We start from the raw sequence: 25,979 nt of genomic DNA, 5'->3' as shown, positions 1-25,979 counted from the left end.
AAAGATGCTGATATTAATAAATAGGTCAGCTCTTGTGGAAAAGGCCTGTTCATGTTCTAGCAAGGTTATGTTGAGATTATGTCTTACAGGCTATAATATTAGTTTACTTATAATATTACTTATACTTCTCAGCCAGCTTCTCGGCCGTCATCCTCCCTAAGTCAGCAATGCTAGCAGCCCCCACAATCTCCACAACTGTAAAGGGCACTCCCACCTTTTGTCTGAACCAGTTCCTCAGCTCGATACTAACAAGCGAATCGACACCGGCGCTCGCCAGTGGCACCGTTAGGTCAGGCTCCTCGTCGCTTCGCATCATGAAGTTAAACAGAGTGGTCCCAATCTCATGGGCCAGGAAGTCAGCTATGGCATCGGCGTCGAGCAACTCCGGCGTCTTCCCACACGACGACAGGAACTCTTTTAGGCTACTGTCTGTGGCGGGGCCGGATTCGATCTCGTCCCGTTTTTCTATATTGCGGTACACAAGCAAACGCGGGCTCTTCTTCCAGCCCGTGCGGTTCATGGGCGAGAGGAGGGGGTAGCTTTGAGCGCAAGCCAACGACGACGTGGCTGTTGTTGATGTAACCCCTGGTGAGCCTGGCGTATTCGTCAGTCTTCTCTTCGACACTTGTGCTCCTGTCAGAGGTGTCATTTGCAAGACAGGCTCGTGGACCCAACACAAACTCCAGAGAGTCGAGGAGGTCCTGCTCATGCAGGAAGTGAAGAGATGTGGCGCGCAACGCCTCAAGAAGGTGTCTCTCTCTGGCAAGGAAACCAACGTCTTCCATGATACCAATCGCCAGAGTTGAGCAAGCCAGGCCTTGACCATGTCGATACTGGGCGTAGGCATCCATGAATGTGTTGCCTGCTGCGTAATTGGCTTGCCCAATTTGTCCCGCTGTTCCTGACACGGAACTGAAGAGGAAAAAAAAGTCAAGCGGCTCCTCTTGCGTCTCCAACGCCTCCTCAAAGTTCCGCGTGCCCAGCACCTTGGGAAGGACTGCTGTCTACCATGCATCGAACTTCATGTCGACAAAGTTTGCATCCTATTTCGGGGTCAGCATTAGATCTGAGAGGTTTAGATTCAGAACTTGGTTGCAGCATACCTGTAAAACCATGGCAGCCTGTAAGAATCCGGCGATGGGGTAAGTGGCCGAGGCCACGGCCTTCTCAACGTCCGCCCGGTTGTTAATGTTCCCACTAACGACTTTGGTCGAGCAACCCAAACTCCCCAGCTCTTCAAAGAAGGCCGGGTTGGATTCAGCAAACTGGGTGGCCGACCTGGAGAAAAATAGGAGATGGCGCGCTCCCTTTTCTGCCAGATACGTAGCAATTGACTGGCCCAGTCCACCGAGTCCACCTGCAAACACGTAAGTCTGGTCATCTCGAAGATCCAACTCTCGGCGGGCCGGTTCTGCCTCGGGCGCATGGGTTGCTGGGCTCTCCGGGACCGTGACGACGATCTTGCCTATATGCTGGCCCTTTTGCATGTACCGGAACGCCTCTTCAACTCTTGCGGCCTCAAATGTCTTAATCGGTCCGATGGGCCCAAGTTTTCCTTGCCCGTGGAGCTCAATGATCTTGTTCAGGACTCTACTTGCAACCTTAGGTTTGTGCGCCCAAAGTTCCGTGTGGTCAAGGCCCACGAATGTTCGGTTATTCTCGAAGCGGTCCATCGCCAACTCGGCCTTGCCGATGAAGTCCCTCTTTCCGATTTCGACCATTGTGCCAAACTTGGCAACGCAATTCCACGACTCGTGAAGCAGCTCACCCGAGAGCGAGTTGAGAACCACATCGACACCTCGGCCGTAAGTTGCTTTCAGGATCCCCTGCCGGAAAGAAATGTCTCTGGAGTTAAAGATGTGGTCTCTGGGAATACTGAAAACACTTATCAGATACCCGATCTTCTCCTCACTACCCACAGTACAGAAGATCTAAAGCCCAAAAGGTTAGCGAGGGTTCTTTTTAGAAATCATTTAATGTGGAAGGAGTGCGAACCTCTGCTCCGATCATCTTGGCTATCTGAATGGCGGCTTGTCCAACTCCACCACAGGCCGAATGAATCAAGACAGACTGTATTGAGTTAGTGTCTGTTTGACACATAGAAACATCAAATCTTACCTGTTCTGCCTCCAACCTCGCCAGGTCCACCAATCCATACATGGCGGTGCCAAAAACGCATGGCATAGTCGCCGCCTCTTCGAAAGTCAGAGAATCGTGAATCTTGGTGCAATAGATCTCAGGCATGGCCTGTGATGTTGAGAAGCAGCCCGTGGAACTGAAAGCCACACGATCTCCAACACCAAGGTGCTGGACATCGGATCCAATGCGAGTGACAACGCCAGCGCCCTCGAAACCAAAGTCGCCGGCAGCCAAACCGTCTTTGGTGGCCTCGACAATACCCATAGCAATCAAGACGTCCTATTTTGAAAGTCAGAAACGATGTACCTTGCGATAGCTTCGCCGAGTGTCTGTTACCTTGAAGTTAAGCCCGACTGCTCGAGTGTCCACCTGTACCCAGTCCTCCGCCTTCAAGACCGGAGAAGTCTTCTGTTTCCAGTGAAGGGTTTGGATGATTCCAGGCTTGCCGATGACCAGACTCTCCATTCGGACTTCAGGCCTTTTGTCTTGAAGTTCGCTGTTGATATTGATCCAGTGCATGCGACCGACCTGGATCGTGCCGGCATGGAAAGCGTACTCCGACTCAAAGTCAGTATCAACCTCGCCGTCTGTCACTCGCGATGGGAACGTCTAGAGAAGGTCAGAAAGTGCTTTCCATGCACTTTCATCAAATACCTCCAGTTCGAACGTCACCAAATCAATACCGGTCTCTTAGCGGATGCTCCTGGCCATTCCGTTAACGAGCGCGTAGTCGGGGTTCTTACAGCAGATCTGGCAAGCCCCAGTAACCCAGCAAAAGGGGACGTCCTGAACCGAGAAAAGAGTTCGTTTGAAGGATTTGAACTGCTCTTCGGTGATATTGGCGAGAAATGCCGCTTCCAAATCCATCAGGAAAACTGCAGGCTGCCCTGGGGTGAGCACTTGACCGAGGGAGAAAAGGTCCAAGCCCAGGCCTTTCCCTTGCAGGTATTTGATGACTTCTGCAACTGCAGGATGGTCTAATTCGTTGGTGATGATGCTCACTCTTTTCAGTTGTTCACAGCGAGGCTGAACGGGTCTGGCGATGATGCTGTTGCTCATGTTGCCATCGAAAGCATATGCCTCAACACCGGAGAAGCCTGCCTGCAAAAGCTTCTCGTGCCATATTCCAACACTGACGTATGGCTCGTTCTCCCGACCGTCCTCGCTGAGCCACCAACCGACCAGCGGCCCCATGACATAATTGACCGATTTGGATGACTCGGGGCTGAGCTCCATGAGGAAGAGCCGACCTTCGGGATGAAGAAGCTTCCGTACATTGGACAAAGTTTTGGCGAGATCAGGCGTGGCGTGCAGGCAGTTGGAGGACACAACAAGGTCCAATGAACCCTCCTCGAATCCTTGGCTGATCGGGTCTTGGGTAATATTAAGCACCGAGTACTCGATGGCATGGTAGTCACAAAAGCGCTCCTTGGCCCCCATAAAGAACCAAGCTGATATGTCACTGTACACATAGCTGCCATACATGCGCTCTCCTTGGTCGGATCTCAGGGCGGGAAGAATTGTAGCGGTGGTGCCGCCTTTCCCAGCGCCAATCTCCAAAACTCGCATGGTGGGCTTCTTGTGGCCGAGTAGAGTGAGGAAGTGAAGATGATCAGCGTTATTGGTGAAGTCATACATGCGCATCAAGATGTTGTCGGCCATGAGCACCTCGAGCGGGTCGGCTTCGCCAGTGAAAAAGCGCACGCTATTGTCAAAGATGCGATATAGGGAAATAGCCACAGCTTCAGCTTCAGTGCCCTTAGAGGCTGCGAGGTAGTCCCGAATGAGCTGTTGTCTCTCCTGAGAGCTCATGGTCGCGATTTCGGCGCAGTTGGAGACGTGGGGGTAACGCTCCTCGACCGCTTCTGTGTAGGGGATGTCCATCCAGTCGCGAAACTTGACAAGATGCCATTGGGTTCTTTCGAGTCGCGCGAGCTGGTGCCTGGACTCGATGATGCATGCAAGACCCATAGTATCGACCAGTCTATGTTGCTCATCATCGGGATCCTTCTTCAATGATCGAAAGAGTCGTGTAGCATCAATAAATTCTGCATCGGTCTTCCATTCAAGTACAGCTGCGGCGTGTGGATCGTCGTCGACAAAATCGGAGCCGTCACTTAGCGGTGAAAGTTCGAGACCTTTCCAGCTAAGAACAACTTGACCATTAGAAACGCCCATCAAGTTGCTTATTGATCTACCACGGCCCTTATTAACGGCATCCCCAACCACCCGTATTGGTCCATCGGGTCTTCTAACGTACATTTCTTTAATATACTTGGGCACCGAATGCGCCCTGAAGTTCCTGCTAAGCCTATGGTATAGGCAGACACTGGAAAGGTGGAAGGCAGTGTCGATACTAGCTGGATGAACTGAATACAGCCCGCTCTCTCCAGGGAGACATTTCTGGTGAATGGTGCCCACTGCCCTCTTCTCGGTTGTGTGCGTGCTGATGTCGTCCAAGCCGCGAAATCGCCCGCCATAGTTCATACCAAATCGACGCCAAACGTTGTACATGACTGAAGCGGGAACTTTGCAAGGGAGGGGCTCGATGTTTGGGGTGTCGGGAACAAATGTTTGCCCAGACCTGACTTGGCCCGAGACGTGCTTGGTCCATGTGTTAGTAGTGGCAGTGAAAGACGAGATGGTGAAGCTTTACCAATCCGAGTCAGCTGCATTGATCAGGTGAACAGGTATTAACGTTGTAACCAGCTCGACAGGGCCGCCATGTAGGACGAGCGCCGAAGCCAGCGTAACGCGTCTCACAGAGTAATCCTGAGCCACGAGGCATCTTGGACTCGCAACTTGTAGCGCCATGCGGGTCTAGCGTCTGCACTCTCGAGCACCCGGGCACCAAGCAATTCATGGTGGTCGAATTTGCGGAAGCGCCGGTCTCGGGATAGGCGATTTTCCGACCAATACTCGCCGTCATAGTGCCATGAGTATGTGGGGAGGTCGGTCAACAACTCCCCGCCTTCAGGCCTGCCATGAAGGTTCACGGCGCTCAAGTCAATATCAGGGGTGCCGGCCAGCCAGAGATTGCCCGCAGTGCTAAGGATTGACAAGTGGGCGTCTTTTCTGCGTACAAGCGTTGGAATGTATCCGGCATTCGACTTCATCTCGCTCTGAATGGTTCCCACGACCAATTCCAGAACATTGGCATCGCCCGTCGATGTGACATTAGCTGGTGAATTATCGCAGCCAATGGCAACCCCTGGCTAGAGGTACTGCTTGACATCTTTCCGGCCAAGACCTATGGCTGCCATACCACCTTTGCGAAGAGACTTCAGCGCAATGGTGGAGTTTCCTCGACAGTAGGTGACACGGATTGCATCTTGGGCCGAAATGGCACCCCAAGCGTATGCGGCAGCGATTTCACCAGACGAATGACCTACAACAGCGTCTGGTGAAATATCCTAGCTCCGAAGCAGTTCCACGTGTGCAATCTGGATTGCCGTGCAGGAGCTGAGAAATTTCCGCTTCCGATAAACGGCTGGTCTACTCGGTGGCAAGAATTCCATCTGGTAATGAGAAGAAAATAATCAGTAGTTGAAGATTTGACGCTATAATGGTCGATACATACCTCGCATGTTCCAGTTTGGGCCATTCGATAGCCGTGATAGCTCAGTGTCAAGGTAGTCCACTGTATCCTTGAAAGTTCCATCGCTTCTGAGAAGCTCCAGACCCAATCCAGCCCATTGAGCCCCCTGTCCCGTAAAGGCGAAGACAAGGTCACACTTGGACCCGAGGGCCGGCTTGACAATTTTCGATATTTCGAAGGAATCCAATCTGTCTGTGACTCAAAAGAGGCAGCAGACTCTAGTATAACCTATATACAAGCAGTGTATCAGATACACCGAGTTTAAGTTAATACACGTCAGTGTTAAGTCTAGGCTATAAATCTATAAATTTAATTAAGTTAAATTTTACTTTTAGGCCTTATTATAACTTATTAAGTTTTTACTTAAGGTAAAAGAAAGTATAACTTATAACTATAAATAGTTTTTTAAATTTATAAAAAATAAAAAGCTAAATAATATATAAATTTAACTTTTTATTAAAAGTAATAGTTAGCTTTTTAATTCCTATAAATACTATATTTTCTTTTAACTTAAGATATTATAATTAATTATAAAATGAGTCACTGATAACCCAGCTAGCATCCTCAGTAAAGTCGGTACTAGCATCAAAAACCTCCCATCCACCATCCATCGCTGCATAGCCAGTGTTATCATAGTGTCGGAAGTACCGAGTAGGGTAGCTCCATGATCGCAAAGCGTTGGAACCTGTGCTATCAAAACTCTGCTGCGGGCACCAAGTGGCATCCTCCGAAAATTGCTTACTTCCATCGTTCGCATCGATGTAGAGTTTGAAGCCACTATGGCGAATGAAAGAACCTGGAGTGTCGACGGACTCAAGAGATACACAGCCCAGGGCGGAGGTGACGAGACCTTGTCGAACAATCCAGCTGCCCTTTTGCTTCACAGATGTATCGCTAGAGGAGGTAATAACTTGCGTATCAACAGTGGAACCACCATGGGCCAAGTATCGGTTTGCGAAACCAGGAGTCGTGGCCTTGATCGTGATAGTTGACCCTATGTTGAGTGGTGGGCCATTTGCCAGAGACGTTGCAGTAAATCCAGCTTGCTCAATATTGGCCTGAACTTTATCCTCGGTCTTATCGGATGGATAGCCTGAAGTAAGAACCCCTTCGTACCAAGTTCCCTGGTCCAAGTTACCGTTATCTCCGCCGATACCAAGAACGATCGCGCCCTGTTTGTCCATGGGATAGTAACCATTGGGGCGAGGCCCGCTGTAGAAGGTAGATAGAGATTTTGTCGTGGAATTGCCGCCGCGAAGAGCCCACAAGTTTGTCGAGTTACCTTTGAGAAACGCAGTCACAAATCGCGACTCGATCGTCGGGTCTCCTGGGTTATAGCCAGCACCTTGGCCTGAGAACAGGCCATTTTCCATATCGGCCATAACCCACGGCCCAGAGCCAGCACCAGAACCCCATTCGGTGTTAACACCAAAATAGATGGCCTCCATGGATCCATTGTCATCGGCGTGATTCGTAGTTTCAGCGTTGCCAAAATCGAAGCAGCACTTATCATTATAATGAGTCCCATCAAAGATGGCATACAAGCCCTCAGCCTCGTTCTTGACAGCAACGCCAGTGGTTTCATCATTTCTGTAACCGACTGTAGAATGCACAAAGATACCATATGCTTTTTGTCCGTTTACCAGCACCGGAGCGCCATAAGCTGCCGCGAGATCATCGTACTGTCCAGGCGCAGGGCCCTTAGAACCACCGCCAGGGGGTGCCCTGGTAAGATGGTTCCCCTTGCCAGACTGATCATAAATGATGGGAATGGCACAGGTGGTGTTGGCACAGAACGTGTCCTGCACCGACACATCTGCCACGCCACCAGGACTTGTTGGGACAATATCGGTGGTTTGGCCATCAGAACCACGCTGGAGTTGATAGAGCGGGCCACTGTACGACCCGTATAATGCTCTCGTGGTTCCGAAGGCCGCAACACAAGGAGTTCCCCCGTCAGCATAGATATCACACGGCCCAGAAAGAGCATGTGTACCAGCTGCTGCAAGGCCAGAAAGAAGATAAGAAGTTTTGCGGAAAGTCATATCTGTCAACAGTCGTAAAGTGAGGTTTGTATCTAGCAGCTGATGTGAGATGGGCTGTGTATTCAGTTATAAGAACTTGCGGAGGGCATGACAGAACGTATGCTATTAATGCTTGGCAGCTTGCTACTTTAGTATTGAACCGGCGGGAAATTTAGTTCTTAGCGCAACTCAGCTGATTGGGGCGCGTTGTCGAAAACTTGGGGAATACGGCACTTACTCTTGTTATAGGTAAGGATATTGAAGATCATCTGGAAAATACGGCACTCGATTGAGCCATGATTGGGGCGCGTTGTCGAAAACTTGGGGAATACGGCACTTGCTCTTTATAGGTAAGGATGTTGAAGATCATCTGGAAAATACGGCACTCAATCGAGCCATGATTGGAGCGCATTGCAGAGCATCTAGAGAAGACTACATCTACTCTAGACACGGCAACAACTAGATACTTACCTGTTGGCAATTTCAAGAGTCGATCTGTTCGGAAAATGCTTCCCTGCGATTTGTTTCCAGGACCGACCATGGAGAAGAACAGCATCCATTAAAGTCCGATCCTGTGAGGATATGCTAATTTAGTTGCTAGACGCCACGAAACTTTACAAAATTGGTTGGCATACGTCTCGATCGGTCCATTCTTCACGACTTAAATCGGGATCCAGCGAAGTTGTCCAATGCTTGGCACATTCTGAGAAAATATTATAACGTCAATTTACCCCTTCATAAGGACATAGACACCAAATGAAAAAGGCGGCATACGGTCAGGGCTTCGATTGCCAACAGCCTCGGACACAGAAGTCCAGCTGGGTAATGCGTTAGTGCGGGGTTGACTGCACGTACACGTAAAGGCAACATGAAAAAAACTGTACCTGTGACCATGAGTAGCGATAGCATCAAGCAGTCGTTTGTCTTCATCACTCGTCCAGGCCCCACGGTTCCAAATGCGTCTTATCTTCGTCCATCGGTTCCTACAGTCCTTGTTACTTCGGCCTCTATGAACTTGGGCTATTGCCACCCAATTGATGGTTCCTGCAGCAAGGAGACGTTAAATGACATATCACGGTATAGTCCATATGTTTGTACACTTACCTGTGTAGTTGGAAACCTGTTCATTGAGCAGACGGTCTTCCTCGGGGGTCCACCTTCGAAGCTCGGTTGACTTTCTAGTTGACATGATGTAGATACGTAAGAGGATTTTCTTTTAGCATTCAAGCCTGCTGAGATATCAATGTAATGGAATTTCTCGTTTCGCACGATATGAGGGGCCGGGCACTTTAACTGGCGCAGCTTGACAGAGCCTGGTTGTTAGATTTATTAGTTAAAAGCCTCATTTTCGTGGTTCACTCGGAAGGCCCGTTAGTTGGGTGACCATAACTGTCAACCAACCACCCGCCGAGACACGACCTGGATTCGGGGTAGACCGCCTTTCGTACTACGTACCCTTGGTGTTCAAAAACCTCAATGACTCATTCAGTGAAGCTTTATGTAACTGAAAACCTAATCCTGATTACGACCGAATCTCCGGCATTTGGAGATAGCTATCGGGGTATCTAACTTTCAGCCAAAAGCAAGATCCTTCTTTGTGGCCTAGGGGCTGAAGCCTCTTTCAAAACCCAAACCTAACCACAGTAATACGTACGTGCTCGACATCAGATGTTTTGGCTGCGAAGCGCCACCAACGCCACCGTATCTCTCCTGCAGGCGAACAGCACGGCCCCTGGTACCTGTTCGTGTTTCTGAGACCTGTACCTTGTTGGTTGCACAGGTACACTGACTTTCACATCACGCGCCTCACACACGTCCTCACAGCTGATGGCTTACATCACGCGCCTCACACATGTACAATATTGGAAACGGTGACCTAGGGTTAGTATTACGCACACACACTCGCACATCTGTCGGTTATCCTTTTTCTCTGGCGAAAAGTATAAATTCGAGAGCTTGTCTTCGCTCCTTCCAAGCCCATATGCTACTGACTAAGAACTTTGATCTTAAACCAGTGCAGAGAACTTCGCTTCCTAGCTACAATCGTAGAGACTCCATCGTCGGCATCTGGTCCGAGCACAATCCTATCATGGACGAAATAGGGGCAGATTTCCCATTCAGGGCCACGCCCAAGGCTACGCCCCCAACACTCAAGATTGATCACGACTGCGGCGTCAAAATCACAACAGTGAGTACAATTTCCGCTATGGTAACCCTTCTTGTTCAGATGCTCATCTATTTAAGTCTCCCGCGATAAATAACCCTCCACTGCCCGCCGATGGCCCTGGTAACGAGACCTTCTCCAACGGGCTCTTGATTTCCCTCTTGATTCTTGTCCCGACGTGCACAGCATGGGAGTTGGGTGGCGGGTTCAAGACCACGATCTTCTTCGCTCTCATCACCACTTTTCCGGTTCTGATCATCTTCTGGGCCATCACCTCTGCCACAGCCCCGCGCACAAACGAGAGAGTCAAGTTCCCAGGTCTTCCTGTGGAACACTACTTGACTTTTCATAAGGAACAAGATCGGGACAAGTAGCGAGGACGGAACAAGGTTCCGATGGAAACATTCATGCGCAAATATTTCGACGGCGACGCAGACTTCAATGGCGACGTCCTTGAAGTGCTTGAGTACCGTCATGATTGGGCGTCCTTCCGTTTCACATGGGAGCTATTTCGATACATCGTTGTCAACTTTGCTACCGATGTCCTCATCCATAGCCGATCTCAGGATGAAGATCAGGTTCGAGACCACTATGATCGTGGTGATGACTTCTATGCTTGGTTTTTGGGTCCGCGAATGGTCTATACATCCGGCATCATCTCCGATGTGACCAAGGAGGAGTCTCTCGAACAGCTACAGGATAACAAGCTTGCTATCGTGTGCGAAAAGATTGCCCTGAAGCCTGGCGAGACCTTGTTAGATATTGGTTGCGGTTGGGGTACGCTTGCCAAGTTTGCTAGTGTCAACTATGGTGCAAAGGTGACGGGCATCACTCTCGGGCGTAACCAAACCAAGTGGGGGAACGAGACCCTGCGCAGGGCTGGCGTATCAGACTCTCAAATTCACTGCATGGACTATCGCGACATGCCCAAGGCTAAATACGATAAGATTACTTGCCTGGAGATGGCTGAACATGTCGGTATTTTTAAGATTACTAACTTTCTTCGACAGTGTCGCGATATGTTGGAGGATGATGGCGTTATGCTCCTCCAGATTGCAGGCATTCGACAAGCTTGGCAGTATGAGGATCTGGTCTGGGGCTTATTCATGAATAAATATGTATTCCCGGGTGCAGACGCATCTGCGCCACTTGCGTATTATGTCGGGTTTTGCGAAAGGGCAGGTTGGGAAGTCAAAAGGTGAGCCACGGGCCTCTATGAATGAATCCAACACACGCGGCAGACATGCTAATGATGCTCAGCGTGGGCACCATTGGCGTTCACTACTCGGCCACTATTTGGCGTTGGTACCGGAACTGGCTGGCCAACGAGGCCGACGTCACAGCCAAGTACGGACTGAGATGGTTCAAGGTCAGTTGAATGTTTTCCGTCGCAGCAACTGCAACTAACCAGATGCCTAGATCTGGAAGTATTTCCTCGCATCAGCCACCATCGCCTCCCGTCAAGGATCTGCGACCTGCTATCAGATCACTCTGGTCAAGAACATCAACAGCGTCCACCGCATCGACGGAGTTTCGACGCAATTTGCTCTCTCGACTGCCCTTGAGGCAAGTAAGAAGGCCCGCAGGGCAGTGTTCCCTGCCAACTAGTAATAACGAATCGAATGGGACCGGAAGATCCAATAAGAGTCATTCCAGCTGTCAGGGAACAGCACACTGCTTGCCTTGACATGACATGAATGAGCTCCCTCATATTGTCAATGTTTGGCATGACTCTTCTTTTAAGTTTTGTCTGCCAATAAGGACATTTAATCAGACCTCAATTTCACCCAGTATTTGAAAGCTCGATGCATGCTCTACTCATTTGAATGTTTTGGCAGAAAGCGCTGTGGGACTTGCGGCAAGGAAGAGGCAAAAGCGCTAGTAGAGGTGGGTTCTTATAACCTATGCCATGACAAAGAGATAAAACTATTCAACAGTTTCCCAAATACCTCTGAGCCTCACCATCTCCCGTGTCATGCTCTCCGCATCTCGAAACCCACTGTTCATAACATCAAGGCGCCTCCTTGCCTCAGCATCATATCTATTATCCCACCATCCTATCGAGTTATTGCCGTACCTTTGATTGCCCTGGTATCCCCAAGACGCCATGCTTCCTATCCCTTGGTACTGTACGCTCATGAGGCCCTGAAATGCAGCTTCTTGATTCTTAATTGCCTGCATTCTTTTCAAGAATTCAATCTGCCGTATCGTCTTTTCGTAGACGCTCATCCTATGGGCCGCAAACGAATTGAACTCGGCCAATGCATTATCCGAGTCTGCAGATCCAGGCGGCCCTGCCTCGCAAACTTCTTTCCACAGCCCACGCATCCGTGGTGACTAGATCTGGCACATCTGGTACTCCTTATACATGGTTTCATTTATGGGTAGGGAGTGACCCAGTCTCGTCTTAGCTATGAACTCGTAATAGCATTCTTCGCAAAAGAGTAAACCCAGGTAACCCCACCACTTGACGTTTTGCCAAGCGCCGGTGCGTGGATAAGCAGGAACTCGAGCGAACTTCACGGCAAAATCAGAAAATACGTCAAAGTTTCCTGTATCGACGGCTTCGCAGAGCTTCTCACGTAGTCGCTCGAATCGCGGCGCCGACGGGCAGAGGCTGCACAGCATCGCAGTCTGGAGTCCCTCGGGCGGTAAGGGAATCTCGAAAAATAAATAGCCTAGTCCTCGGCTCTGGATGGCGCCAGCATGACAACCCTCGCAAATGGAGAAACCAGGACACTCTCTTACCAGTGAGAACCAACGTCCACCGGTAATTCCGGCCGGAGTGCAAGGGGAGAGACCACTAATGACTCTGACGGCTTCAATAAAGACGGCGTGGTATTGCCTTGAGTTTGCAGCTTCCAGAGCCCATCTGACGGATAATTGACTAAGAGTGCATGTCCACTGATGGTTCGGGCCGGGAGGTGGTGATGAGGCGGCATATTCGTTGGCGAAATCCCCGTTGGCCAAGTAGTCCATGTAACAGGTCTTGCAAGTTACAAAAAGATCGGCCACACCTTGAGAAAGTTCAAGCCACGCTCCACCGTCCGCTTGAACCGCCGTACCTAGACACTCGGGCTGGATAAGGCGCTCGTAAGCTCCCTCCACAAATGCGTTCCAGTTGCCGCGTTTGGCGAATCTGGCCACAGACTGAGACGTATATAGATAACCCATATGGCACATTATTGCGGTGGCACCTTTCGGGTCCTCTTGCCGGCAGAACCTATCTTCGAAAGCTGTACCGATCACGTACAACTCATGGCAAGATTCACAGACGTTGAAACCTTCGATATCATTGGACATGCGATATATTACCGTTGCAGAGCTGAAACCAACTTCAACGCCTGGGTTGCAGGGCTTCAGCTTGATGAGACTGTTTAGGAACACGCAAAGGCTCTCTACGCTGTTGGTCTGCACTGCTTCTGGCCAGAGGACATTCTTTATCCGAGGTATCCAGAAGGTGCAGGATACGGCTGGGTCGCCAGACATTTCGAGCACTTCGAAGTGGCCTTTGAGGGATGATGTCGCAATATTTTCCCGATAGCAACATTCGCAGATAAAATAGCCTGGAGTCCCCTTTAGGTGCACCCAAATCCTCGAATAGCCGATTCGTCGCGCCCGTGGACAGGGTGGTGAACTTGATGGAACACCATCATCTGATGTTGTAGAGGCAGTTGCCGGCTCGTCTGTTTGGACTTTCATGCATGCGATTTGGTCCGACAGTGCAGCAACAGCCTCTGAGCCTGTTGGTACTTTCTGCGATATCGACTGGCGGTGCTGCATTGCATATTGAGTTTGATGCTGATGGTGATGGTTTGCGCGGAGGGTTCTAGTATCTTGCGGGTGATGGTTATTCGGGTAGGACATGCTTGTCACTTACATGGCAATTCTCGTTCCTTAGGTATCAGCTTAACGTCTTGACAGCTAGTTGACTCGACTCAGGACTGGGAGTCCTCCTTTTACAGGTTCCAGCATTCAGCCTATGGTGATACTTGGTCTAAGACTGCAGTAGGGCGCTCACCCCACTTTGCTTACCAACCTCGCTAGTACTAGCGGGGTTCGTGAAGGGAAATGAACGCAGGGTGTTGGATTTCGGGCGGCAATTCGGCAGCGGCTGAATCCGACCTAGCCGAGCTTTGTCACACTACCTGACCAGTGAAGTTGGGAGAATTCATACAGCTGTGGATTAGAGTGTTGTGAGTTTAAGAATTAACAATAACAAACCTGTAACAAGGCTGAATCCGAGTTAATTGATGGCATCTTTAGGACTAGCGATTACGTGGCTCCCAAAGCCACATGCCCTGCCGCTGCTGGTATCAACGAACACAAAGCATGCTTATTAATGCTGGGCTGACTATCGGCGACTACTATCCGTACTTCCGGTTTCAAAGCACCTGCTTTTCAATAAATAAGAGCATGCCGGCGACGCTGCCTCTCAAGCCTCCAAGGTAGTCAAAAAGCCCAGACTTGTCGAACCTCAATACGAATATTCAGCAACATGAAACATACAACAAGTCTCGACGGAACAGATGGCGCCGGTACACGTTATGTCCGAGATAGTCAGGACCATGCCTCTTCCCGCCGGATCCGAGACCATACGAACCGAGGCATGACCTCTGCGACGACACCTTACGAACTCGAGGAGCTGGACACATGCTCTACCCGACCTCCCTCGTACTGTTCGACAGATCCAGCGTACCTCGAGAGTGATGACAAGAGGCACGTGCGCTTTGAAATACGGCGATCAATCCCCCCCGTCAAACAGTCCCAGGAGCCTGAACAGCTCGACTGGTCTAAGTTTTCCAAGGCCAGACGAGGTCTTGTTGCCAGAGCTTACTGGGGGTTGCCGGGGCTAGCCCGATTCACTCTTATCGTGCTTCCATTTGTCTCTATGTTTGTCCTTACTTCATGCTATATCTTCAGTGGAGACGACGTCCTTGGACTAAGTGCCGATTCTTTCATACTCGTGGCAGCAAATGTTGGCGTTTTGACTTTGATTGCAGTAAGTATGCAAGCACTATCTCACAACATGCTATGCCGTTCCTTTTAGAAATCCCTTTATTTTTCTGCACCTCGCCTACCTCTTTGAACTTTTTATGGTTTTCTTTCTAGATGCTTATATGCAGTACCGCCACCTCGTGAGCTGTAAACTAACCGCTCTTTGTCTCTACAGCTTTTCTTAGACAGTATGACGGGTTCCAGATATGGGAAACGATTAGAACTGGCCCACCATGAGGCAATCGAGTTGGCTGCTCTTGCATTCATGTGGTTTCTATCTCTCCTATGGGCCGTGACTGGCCTAATCTTATGGGGAGTTTTCGCCGCTGGTGAGGGCAATATCGCGGAACGTTGGGTGCTGGCGACACAGTTTGATGCTAAGATATCACAGCAGAACGCTTTGGGGTTCGTGACTTCCTGCCTCAGCGAGATGATTCCAGAGCGAAATGCTACAATTCACGACTTAACTATTTGTTTCCAGAAGCTCGGTATGCCCTAGATTACTATCTATAGCTATAAACCCCAAAGCCAGCGACAGTATTTAGATTTTCACGATACAGCTTCCTGCCTGCAGAATTCCATTTACATAGGTCAGAATGTGCAAACATAATCTTTCTGCATTTCAACCCTAGGTTAAGATGTCATAGTTAAGACGTGTCAAGAAGCATCCGCAGCAGAGGTAGTTCTGAACGACAAAATCACTATACAGGCCAGTCATGAATTGATCTTATGACTTGCTACCTCTAAAAGCCGTACTAGGTTCTCTTTACTGGAATAAGCTTATAGCTATAAATCTTAACTATAAATAACACTTCTAGCCTATAACTTAGATATTAATACTATAATAATTAACTAATAGCTACAGTAAAATACTAATATTATAAAAACCTAAAAGATAACTTATTTACTTACTATTATAAGTTATAAAAAGCTTTAATATATTTATTAAGATTACTAAATATAAGAAAATAATAAAGTAATATAGTAATATATATATTTAAATAAATTTTAATATTATTATAGATCAATCTCTTCCTTGCGCCTTTTAAGGAGGAGTTTAACAGTCATATCTCGGACCACCGTCATTCCATTTACCCTCAGGTCCGATGATGGTCCATGACACTTTAACTTCCAGTCGTACTTCAAAAGCATATGACAGAGGATGATTTTGATTTCTTGAACAGCAAAAAAACGCCCTGGGCAGGCGTGACGGCCGTGTCCAGAACCCATGTGGTCGATGCTCGTGGCAACTAGTTGTGCTTGAGTATGCTGACCAGTCGATCCGCGCTTCTCAAGATAACGATATGGGAGGAATTGTTCTGCATTTTCGTAAAAGCCAAAAGAAGAATCGAGCGTATGCATAACGTCAACCACAATTCTGGTGCCTGATTTGATGTTCCAACCGTGTCTGAGCTTGATATCTGTCATAGCTCGTCTGCGGAAATTGACTGTATACACCATTAATGTTTTTTCTAGTACGGTGTACGTATCTTGAAACCACGGTTGTCCTCTTACCTAGAAGTGCTGGATTCAATCGCTGTAGTTCTTTGATGACGCTATCCATACGTTTCAACTCGTGAAGCCCTGACTTTTGCCAGCCATGCGTATTAATGACTTGAATTGCTTCTTCCCTCAGTGAGCAAAATAGCTCCGGGTGTTCAGCGATCCCTATCATGGCCTGCGTTAAAAGGTCAGATGTCGTATGAGCTGAGGTTAAGACGAGGTTAAGTTGGGAAACTATGATATCCTGTTGTCCTTTGAGCTCTTCCTCAAACCACTCGGTTGAGTCATTAAACCTGGACACGTCTCCCGCAGACTGGCGTTCCAACTGTAAGCGCGCTCGCTTATCATTATGCGCCGCTAGGACTTTCCGTACTTGAACAAGCCTGTGACGTAACTCCCAGCAGGATGGCATAAACCAATGGACTAAACGTCGAGCCCATAGTGGCCAAGCTCTCAACACCTCGGATAGCTCGAGACCAAGGAGTGAATACCGTGTGAAAGCATCAGCCCACTCTTCATCTCTACTGAGCTCTTCACCCATATAGGTTTTGGTGTTCATACGGAGGACTATCCTATACAAGTCTCTTCTAGGATCAATTTCGATCCAATCTGAAAGGTTAGCTCAAACTCATAGGTGCTCATCCACAAACTTACCTGTCGGGGCACTGAATACTTCCTCCAAGACAGCGCTGGCTTCATAAGAAAGCGGAACGGTGAACCTTTCTATTGTTGCCAACGGTTAGCCTTATGAAGATAAATTTGTCAGAGGTTTATCGTACGCGCTGGTTTTGACAGATACTTTGTGATTATGTGTGGCAGACTATCATGCGGGGAAAACCCTTCGAAACCAGGGATTGCGCTGTGTACATCCTATCAGATAATTAGTACTTAGTCTTGTTGAATGTGGATTAGATTGTACCTCTCTGACAACGGGGAGGGATTCCAGCCTCGGGTCATTCTTTAGTTCCTCGGCACATTCTGGCGGCAAAACGACGACCTCGCCCCAATCGGTATAGAGCCTGTACGGTAAATTTGGATATAGCCGCCGACCAAATGTGAGGAGTCTTTTACCCTCTCTCATGAATTCAGCTCTGCGCCGACTATTCGTAAATTCCCATCGTTTTTTAGGGTTGAGGACTGGAAACTTATCAGTGTGGAGAGTTCTCAGCCTAATGCAAAATAATATAGTGATAATTAAAGGCAAAAGAAAGACGGAAAACCGCCAGGGGTTAAAGCTAGATAGCTCTTGTTGTAAGACAAGAAAAACTCGAAAGACATTCATACTAGGCCCATCTGATGTTATATCAAAGGATAAAAGCTTAGAACTTTTGAACTATGTAGTGATCCAGATGTGGATATTTAAACTCCCTCCTTCCCAGTGCGGCTAAATGATACTGGTAATGCCGGGATTGTTAAAATACTCCGGTGAGACCAGCACAAAATTGCTTAAACGAGAACAAGAGGGAAAAAAAACTCCGCGTAAGTTATGGCGTTATAATAATAGCCTTAATACCGTATTAATTATAGTCAGCTTACTTGAGTATGTTTTATATATCTATTTATATTTATTTTTCTATAGTCTCTAAGTATAAATATAATCTGTAATAGTTAGAGTTTAATTATATTAAACTAAGCCGTAGTAGGTTTATTATTAGTTATCGCGGTATATTTAATATTACTTTTATAATTTCTTTAAAATATCTAACTATATTATAAAAGCTAAGAAAACTTTAACTAATAACTAAAAATCTCTTTCTATTCTTATTATAGCATTTAGGAACCCTATTATGCCTTATTTTAATTGTATTTATTATAGTATTCGCTTGAGATATCTAACAATATACCAATACTCGATACACAGTCCAGTAATCATCTTTGTCTATGAATCTCTTCCTCCAGCATTCTCATCATGTCCGTTTTATAAAGTTTAGTAGACTCTACTATTTAACATTCTCATTCCATTTATCTGGTCGTTCAATTCTGGCATTTGAGGGTTGTGGAGATGACTTCCGGCGAGGGATTCGAAATAGTGACAGAACCGCCAAAAGAGCCTTGGTCGTTGTTGATCCAGATCTGGAGCTGGCCGTTGTCGCCATTGTAGCTAAAAGTGACACTGGGGTTCGCGCACGCGTAAACGTTTTTCGATGTGAAAGCTTTGGCAGTCTTCTTCTGGGGGTCTTTGTTGAGTGGGGGACATCGGGTCTCCATGTCTTGGGAATACAAGCGGAAGGATACGTTGTTCTTGTTGTTCCGGTCGATGTAGGCGCCAGTAAGACTGACGGGAAGTTTGTTCACTTGACAGCCTCTCGGTTTGAGGCGGGGAGCAGCAAGAGTGCTTGGTAGCAGAAAACTCAACAGTAAAAGAGTAACAATCATTGTGTCGGGATTTGGGTTAAATAAGAGGAGCCGAATATCTTTTCAGTGTTTTGAGCGTTCGAATATTAAATCACCAATACCCCAGATCACAAAATATCGACACACAGCTGAGTCTTAAGTAATTATCTTCTTAAGTTGCACACCCTGATTGCAGGTCCATTCCAGATTCCACACGCTTGTAGAAGCTATCTGCCGCATTCGGAACTCCGGATACATATTACAGTGTAATTTAGAGGCGTCATGAGGTAGTACTGAAAGTGTAAATACGGAAGTATAAAGCAACCCTTGCTTTTTAAGGTTTACGCCCGCCTTTAGTACAGTGTTTTAACCTTCAGGGAATCCACTTAATGTGAATCAATGCACAAATGGGGACTAGAACAGTTTAATTTATCGTCGGGACCAACAACCCGATCCGGTTGTGCAGCTTGGATAAGCGATGGTCGAGGAGCTTTCAGAACGTATAGCGAGGTGGCGGGCGGCTTTCAGCGTCTTGGAAGGCAATTAAGTTCAATTCATGTTAACCTTATCTCCGTTTCTGCAAGATCAAGCGTTTGTTCTTAAACTGCCGTGCTGTCGGGCACGAAAACACGTGATATTTAAGCTTGCTCGCGGAAGTTCTCTGACAGCGCCGCATTAGACCAATCGCTAGGTCCCTTTTACAAAAGCACAGCCTGTTCATCTCAGCCCTATCATGCCACAGATGATATGGAGCAAACCAAGTATACCATTCGTTTTCCCTGACCCGCCCAAAGAATTTCATGTCTAGAATTAGATGTAGTAGAAAACTCAGATACTGATTCAGATGGGGAGCCACCGGGGTAAGCAAGAGATTATCCGTGTTTCGGCAGTTCGGCAGGCTAGTACAGGGTATAGCTATGTCTCTATCACCTACCCTATCTTGAGAGTCTCTCCAGTGTCCCTTCGTATACATTGTTCAATTTTCCCAGCCCACCTCATATGCCTCAGCTTCAACTTGAACAAACATTAGGCGTAGTCGACCAAGCATATTACCTTCTTCGATTTGGCGGGAAGACCTGGCCTACCATTGCTGGAGGTCAAAGTCAATGCTCTACTCAACCGTGACAATTTATATCGCTTTCAGCACTTAGTCTCGAGCACGGACAGACTCCAAATCAATAAGCTGCATCATTTATTTATCAATTGCCTCTCTATGCCAACTTAACGTACACTCGTTGCTAGCCATCAATGATTCCTGAACGCTTCTGATGTTGCGCCAGCTAGCTCATCAAAGTGTTCTTGGTCTCCCCCACGATAGTATCGTGGCCTTGCAAAATGCAGCAAACAGTCGCAATATTCTCACAAATCCTCCCCTGGTAGTACTTCATTTCCATTTCCATTTCCATACACCAAGTGTGGCGTATTCTAGAATTCCTTTGCACGCCGAGTTTCCATGTGCCTTGGCTTGGCTTACGGAAGCAGTGGGTGACGCCGTGATGGACTAAGATCCAGGAGTCTCCTCATGAATGGAGGTATTCTGGTCAACCTCAATGGTGAAAGAGAAGGAGAAATCTAGGTCTGATCCGCCGGCCATTCTCCAGAGAGCTTCATTGAATTCTGTTCAAAACTGCTGTTAGCACAAGTTTCCTTCCATTTATTAGATGAGACTTGCCTTCAAAGGCGGGATCTCCCGTGATGGTCTGGGCTCCGGAGTCCAGGCCATCAGAAGGACCAAGGGCTTCATCAACTTCTGCTACAGCTTGATGTTAGGACAAGCTTCCATTTATTAGATCAGACTCGCCTTCAAGGATAGAAATGAAGTCCAGCGTTACAGAGGTACAGGTCGTATCAATTGAAATGTCATCTGATGTACTGTCGCTTTCTGGGCTTATTCTGGCATAGTAATATCGCGTTTCGTTAGTACATACCGAACAAGTAGAAGGACAGGGCCAGGCAGGGTCATTGATGCCGAGTGAGCGAAGAGCTTTTATGAGCTTTGGTGAGTTGACAGTCGATAGAAGCCACATATTCAATTGATGAGAGATGTGCAAGAGTCAATGTGTCGATGTGCTGAGAGACGCCCACGATAATGTTGAGGGATGCTGACGATAATGTCGAGAAGAGTTGAGGAATCTGGGCAGCTTTTTATATATGGCTCTGTACCAGAGCGACAGTGAATGCAGGACCTTTCATTGGATGAGTTTTAATTGAATGATATTTCACTTCACACAAGAACCTTTGTATAGAGTGTTGTTTGTTACGTAGGCAGTCGATTGAGTTGGTGCATGAAAGGCCACCAAGGCACATGCAGCCTGCTCGTTTCCTCTCTTTCCTTTGCCATCAAAGAAGCGCTTATTGACGCAGATTTCTAATATCTAGTTAATATCTTCCCTGGAAGTAAGCCAGCAGTAAACAACGCAGTCACTGTGATGATGAAAGGCATAGTCACCGCGTACTTAACATCTTGACAGACTACCTTTACAGAGCCATCGTCTTTTGTTTTATATCATCAGCATCTATCACCTACTTTACCGCGACACATAGAGAAATCAGGCCAGTCAATAATACGGTATTCACTCAATCCGAACGGTTCAGAGATCAATATAGTTGCTTTGAGACGTCAGAACAGACTAGTCATGCCGCACCAAACCCTCTCAACAACCACCAACTTCAAAGCTTAAGCCTTCACGTCTTGACTACAGTCAACTAATTCAAATCGATATATCGAGCAACCTCTATTGCTTATCTAATCGTAACACTTTCTCTTTGTACCTCGCCTTTCTCTACAAGGTCCCAAATCTCACCATTCATAACACCAAGGACAAAGGCACCACCCAGCAAGTTGAACACTTGCTCAGGAACATCATTTCCCGTTTCACCAATTGTTACCTTCCTGAATATAAAAGGAACACTAGCACCTTCAATAACAAAAACCTCGTCACCCACTTGAGCCCTGTCGTTTGCAAGACCAATGCGCCAGTTGCTGAGTATGCACAGTCTCTTCCCATCGCAACGCTTCAAGATCCTCATTGCTTGTTTCTCAAAGCTGCCTGTTCCCTGGAAGATGTCCATAAGCGGTATCCTTTCTTTATCCGCTTCGGTCAGCTCCCCGAAACACTTCCACTCTCTTTCTCCATCATTGAGAACCTCTCCGTTATATCGCTTGATATGACTCACAGCGGCTTTAGCGACCTCGGGGTACACAACATCGTCGAATGTCAGCGTTCTGAGAAATTTCGATAGAGACAAGGGGCCGTTATGCCACTCGTGAGACTCCTCGTCAGTTATATCGTCCGGCATAGCGCTATGTTTGAGGTATGACTCGTCTGGTACTAGCTTTTCCCACTGTCCCACAGGAAAGTAATTCTTCGCAATGTCACAAACATCGCCTATCTTCTCAATTCTACCCAGGCTGACAGCCTGCACGTGAAGCTGTACAGACGCCTGAGTATTGGCGGATGTATATCCTGAACTCGTCCACGTATCGATGAGATGAGGATGCAGCATCTTCCATCCCCATACATGCTGAGTAGGCCCACTTGTAAAACCTGCGAATGGTTTATACCTCCCTGGAGCAGGCTTTTGAGTAGCAGCCCAGTATGGAGACGTGACGCTCCAGTCTGGGACCCATGTTGGCAGCCCTGTTATGGCTGATTCCCTGACCACGTGTGAAAGAATGTCAAGACCGACTGAACCCATCAACAGGATCGCAAGATCAGTATACACCCGGGACACAGAGTGGCTGTAATCGACTTGAACATTTAGACGGCGCTGCCGGATCACCAGCTCCTCAAGTTCCTGTTCATTATAGTCCCAGCGTTCCTTGTATCCTTCAAGCTCTTCCTTCATCTCTTCATGATGTCGATCCAATAGAGGGAGGACAGCGTATATCTTGTCTCTCGGGTCCGTAGCACCGCAGGTCCTCGTGTCTTCTAATATTTTCAAGAGTCTTTCGGCGTATGTGACGTGCAAAACATACGGAGTGGGCGACACAGTATACGTCACTGAGAACGGAAGTCTTTGTATCCAGCCCGCGTTGACATTCCAGTGAACAAATGTCTTGAAGTTCTCCCAACTGAGTTGGTAGTCGCCGCAGACCACTGTAGCTTTTTGCGCAGATGTGATCTCTTGAAGGACCCAAACACGAAAGAACCACGGCCTCTTAAATAGATTGGCCACAGCCATTTGGTTCTGTGGAATGATTGCCGAGGCTTCCACAGCCCCATAACCATCGTCGTTGGATGGTTCATCAATTTCGCGGATACATCTCATGGCTGCATCGCTATCAGGCGTTTGTCGTCCAAGATAGACCAAGACTTGTGATGCATTCTTATAAATACGGGCCATGAGGGTCAGTTGATGGTTCTTTTCAATAGCCGAATATTGATCGATGCAGATTGAATCAATCCAGAGTAGTCGAGATGAATCGAAATATCGGAAACTACTCAAGGCCGCGTGACAGTTTTGCGATATAAGTGCCTGAGTTATCGTGTCATCATCACCTTGAACATTGATTGATACAAGATCTTTCACGTCTCCCCAAACATACGAGACTGCCTCATAAGGCTGAGCTTCACAAAGCTTGGTATTGAGAAGACGGAGCGTGAGCGGGGCACCATCGCGCCCAGGTTGAAGAGATACCAAGCGAAAGGAATCATCTTTGTGGAGTATATTCTTCGCATAGAGGTTCTGTAAGTGATTATTCATGGTATATAGCTTATTTGGTACCAACACGCGCAATTTTGTGTAATCCTTGGTCTGTCAGCATTGATGCCGAGGACTGTCAGCTGAGCGGTCTAGAATGGCAGAATGATGATCACGGTTAGCGTCACGTTGCACTTGAGTCTTAAGGTATCATGGGTGAACGAGCAGGGCCTTTGGAACCCAACCAACCAACTGGCCCCGAGCTCTTCTTGACCTTCTCCCCGACATGACTGAGATAGTGCCACTTGCACACACGATGCCTCAAATTCTCACGCACTGTCTAGCCACCTACAAGCTCAACGTGGTCTTGGAGACGACATCTCACAAGAATGACTACCCAATCTCCAGTCCAGAGTCTCCTACACAACTCCACACCGCCGAAGGGCATCAGCTTTGATGCGGGTGGAAACTATGCGTGAGCAATTGATTTCTAAATTACTCCTGTGAGATCACAAACGCCTAGCCTGGTTGTTAATCTTCACGTCTGTTCATACCATGAACCCAATTGGCTTTGGTGCCCACCTCATGGTTCAGACCAGCACGATCATCGTCCGGGATCTCGACCAACTGGCATCGGAAAAGATCAAACAAAGTTGAGCTATATTCAGGCCCTCAGAGCGAAGCATTAACTATAGAATATAGACATAGATATTGAGTTGGTCCTAAAGCCTAGCAAAACGTCATCCTGGCGCATTGCAACTTTCCCATATTCACCAACTCCATTGCTTCTCCGTCCATCAACCCTTGGACATATGCCTCGCCAATGACCTGGAAGTATCCGCAAGGGCCGTACCGACGGATGACAACAGGGGTGCTGCAGCCAAGCAACACGGCGATCATGTCGCCCGGTCTAGTCTGTTCACTATCCTTCCCATAGATGTTATCTGGAGCCCAGCCCATATAGCCATTTGTGGTCGTCATGAACCTCCGCTTCTGGGAGGCCCTGTCAAAACACGAATACACTTCGCTGTAGTCCAATTCGGATGCATCCGGGGGAATTTCGTCACGGAAGAAGTCGTCGAGTCGGTGACAGCCCAATTCAAAGCTAGCGTTCATGGAGCGGAATCCCTCCCATCGGAAGTAGTACCCTTCCTGCCCAGCCAGCCATCCCCATCCCCGCTTTGTGAATTCTTGTGCGCCTTGCCTGAACGTGCGAGGTAGGTGGCGGATGGCAGCGTGACGAGCGGTGGCCTTCCCTCCCCCAGCAACTCTATCCAACACAAGAGTACGGTATAAGGTCGCAGCAGTGGCATCGAAGTCGCCATAGACGCTGTTCCATTGGCAAGGCTGAACAATGGTGTCATAATCCCAGTAGAAATAGCCCTTCCCTCTAGCGGAAAGTCCAGAAATGCTATCGATGGTAAACCCACTACATGTTAGTAAGGACCCATCGCTGGAGAACGAAGCATCGTACCTAGTGCCTCCACTAGCACAGTAAGGTATATGAGACGAATCATTGGGCTCAAGTCGCGGAAAGAATCGCGTCGGGCCCCAGAGCTGATTCTCAGTCCGGGACGATCTAAGCCGGCCCATCCACAACCAGTCTGCAGCCCACGACGGAGCGTTGGACGGTCCCCAAGGGTTTCCTTCGCGAATAGGTTCCAGGTTGTCATCAACCTGAATGAAACTTCTCGCTGTGGCGGCATAGACATGGCGCACGGGAAGAGTGTAATCGGGGTGCATGCTATCAGCCACAGCAGCAGACATCAACCCGACAAGTGCATAGACCTTATCCCTGGGATCTGAGCATTCCGCAGTATTGGAGATACCAAGGAGCCTTCCAAAGCTGGGGTACCGTCCACCATTTTCTTCGCGATCACTCAAGGGCGAGAGGTCTTGATAGACGAGATAGATGCCCATGACTGACCAAGCTGGGCCAATCGCGGATGTTGCTGCGAGACGCTCCTTTATGAGTAGTTCATCCTTGACGAGCCACAGATTCTCCTCGAGGAAGGAGATTCCGGCACAGAAGGACGTCCAGTCAAAAGACACAGTCCCGCATCGGATCCATGTTGCCGAAGCGCCCATGATTATCTCCTGAATGATTCAGAGGCGGTACCAGTACGGACGCTTCATCAAGTCATGCATTGCCAACCAGCAACCGTTTCCAAGGTAGTCGGGATCACTCCGCAAGCAGGCTTCAATTTGGCTGCCACAGTCAGTTTCGCTGAGAGCGGAGAGGTCGCGAATAAGCTGGATAGCCGAGCTGCTTCGGAAGCTCGGCTCTCCCAACCACGCAATCACGGCCCACGCAGATCTATAAATGTCGCGCATCCTACGCAGTTGCCGCGCACGCTCGCCGCCCAAGTCTTGCTGGTTGATATAGATGGCGTCGACCTAAAGCTTAAAGCCGTCTTTAAACTCTTTATGTAAAAACTTTAATTATTATAGTTTATAATAATGTAGATTTAATAATACTTTTTTATAGCTATATTTAGCTTAGCTAATAAGCAAGGGCCTAATATTAATACTTAAGATTATAAAGCTATTAACTTTATGTAGATATATATTAAAG

General features: G+C 48.0%; 9 protein-coding genes across 9 annotated transcripts; 3 read left to right on the top strand and 6 right to left on the bottom strand.

Moving 5' to 3' along the window:
* Positions 1 to 115: 115 nt before the first annotated feature.
* On the bottom strand, positions 116 to 8,950 carry FTJAE_10460 (polyketide synthase; the record flags this gene model as incomplete). Its single annotated transcript, XM_037343305.1, has 16 exons — positions 116 to 422; positions 490 to 1,004; positions 1,104 to 1,931; positions 1,996 to 2,070; positions 2,119 to 2,418; positions 2,476 to 2,748; positions 2,908 to 4,789; positions 4,903 to 5,320; positions 5,390 to 5,539; positions 5,720 to 5,929; positions 6,282 to 7,784; positions 8,233 to 8,275; positions 8,397 to 8,464; positions 8,536 to 8,579; positions 8,646 to 8,805; positions 8,866 to 8,950. 16 exons carry the CDS (start codon positions 8,948 to 8,950, stop codon positions 116 to 118), a joined length of 6,861 nt encoding a protein of 2,286 aa, XP_037202488.1.
* Positions 8,951 to 9,850: 900 nt separating this feature from the next.
* Positions 9,851 to 10,299, top strand: FTJAE_10459 (cyclopropane-fatty-acyl-phospholipid synthase; the record flags this gene model as incomplete). The annotated part of the gene is made up of 2 exons (XM_037343303.1): positions 9,851 to 9,949; positions 10,006 to 10,299. 2 exons carry the CDS (start codon positions 9,851 to 9,853, stop codon positions 10,297 to 10,299), a joined length of 393 nt encoding a protein of 130 aa, XP_037202487.1.
* A 33-nt stretch (positions 10,300 to 10,332) lies between these two features.
* On the top strand, positions 10,333 to 11,533 carry FTJAE_10458 (fatty acid methyltransferase; the record flags this gene model as incomplete). The annotated part of the gene is made up of 3 exons (XM_037343302.1): positions 10,333 to 11,123; positions 11,186 to 11,294; positions 11,345 to 11,533. The coding sequence occupies 3 exons, from the start codon at positions 10,333 to 10,335 to the stop codon at positions 11,531 to 11,533; spliced, it is 1,089 nt and encodes a 362-aa protein (XP_037202486.1).
* Positions 11,534 to 12,262: 729 nt separating this feature from the next.
* Positions 12,263 to 13,708, bottom strand: FTJAE_10457 (uncharacterized protein; the record flags this gene model as incomplete). The annotated part of the gene is made up of 1 exon (XM_037343301.1): positions 12,263 to 13,708. The coding sequence occupies one exon, from the start codon at positions 13,706 to 13,708 to the stop codon at positions 12,263 to 12,265; it is 1,446 nt and encodes a 481-aa protein (XP_037202485.1).
* Positions 13,709 to 14,423: 715 nt separating this feature from the next.
* On the top strand, positions 14,424 to 15,422 carry FTJAE_10456 (uncharacterized protein; the record flags this gene model as incomplete). Its single annotated transcript, XM_037343300.1, has 2 exons — positions 14,424 to 14,927; positions 15,099 to 15,422. The coding sequence occupies 2 exons, from the start codon at positions 14,424 to 14,426 to the stop codon at positions 15,420 to 15,422; spliced, it is 828 nt and encodes a 275-aa protein (XP_037202484.1).
* Positions 15,423 to 15,940: 518 nt separating this feature from the next.
* On the bottom strand, positions 15,941 to 16,967 carry FTJAE_10455 (cytochrome P450 monooxygenase monooxygenase (lovA); the record flags this gene model as incomplete). Its single annotated transcript, XM_037343299.1, has 2 exons — positions 15,941 to 16,371; positions 16,439 to 16,967. The coding sequence occupies 2 exons, from the start codon at positions 16,965 to 16,967 to the stop codon at positions 15,941 to 15,943; spliced, it is 960 nt and encodes a 319-aa protein (XP_037202483.1).
* Positions 16,968 to 18,400: 1,433 nt separating this feature from the next.
* On the bottom strand, positions 18,401 to 18,802 carry FTJAE_10454 (uncharacterized protein; the record flags this gene model as incomplete). Its single annotated transcript, XM_037343298.1, has 1 exon — positions 18,401 to 18,802. One exon carries the CDS (start codon positions 18,800 to 18,802, stop codon positions 18,401 to 18,403), a length of 402 nt encoding a protein of 133 aa, XP_037202482.1.
* Positions 18,803 to 21,502: 2,700 nt separating this feature from the next.
* Positions 21,503 to 23,467, bottom strand: FTJAE_10453 (heterokaryon incompatibility het-6; the record flags this gene model as incomplete). Its single annotated transcript, XM_037343297.1, has 1 exon — positions 21,503 to 23,467. One exon carries the CDS (start codon positions 23,465 to 23,467, stop codon positions 21,503 to 21,505), a length of 1,965 nt encoding a protein of 654 aa, XP_037202481.1.
* A 666-nt stretch (positions 23,468 to 24,133) lies between these two features.
* FTJAE_10452 (het-domain protein) lies at positions 24,134 to 25,492 on the bottom strand (the record flags this gene model as incomplete). The annotated part of the gene is made up of 2 exons (XM_037343296.1): positions 24,134 to 24,833; positions 24,879 to 25,492. The coding sequence occupies 2 exons, from the start codon at positions 25,490 to 25,492 to the stop codon at positions 24,134 to 24,136; spliced, it is 1,314 nt and encodes a 437-aa protein (XP_037202480.1).
* Between the last annotated feature and the right edge of the window lie 487 nt (positions 25,493 to 25,979).

The sequence above is a fragment of the Fusarium tjaetaba genome (assembly GCF_013396195.1).
Source record: "Fusarium tjaetaba strain NRRL 66243 chromosome Unknown NRRL66243_c0000242, whole genome shotgun sequence".
Lineage (NCBI taxonomy): Eukaryota > Fungi > Ascomycota > Sordariomycetes > Hypocreales > Nectriaceae > Fusarium > Fusarium tjaetaba.
This window is presented reverse-complemented; position numbering and strand designations above follow the sequence as displayed.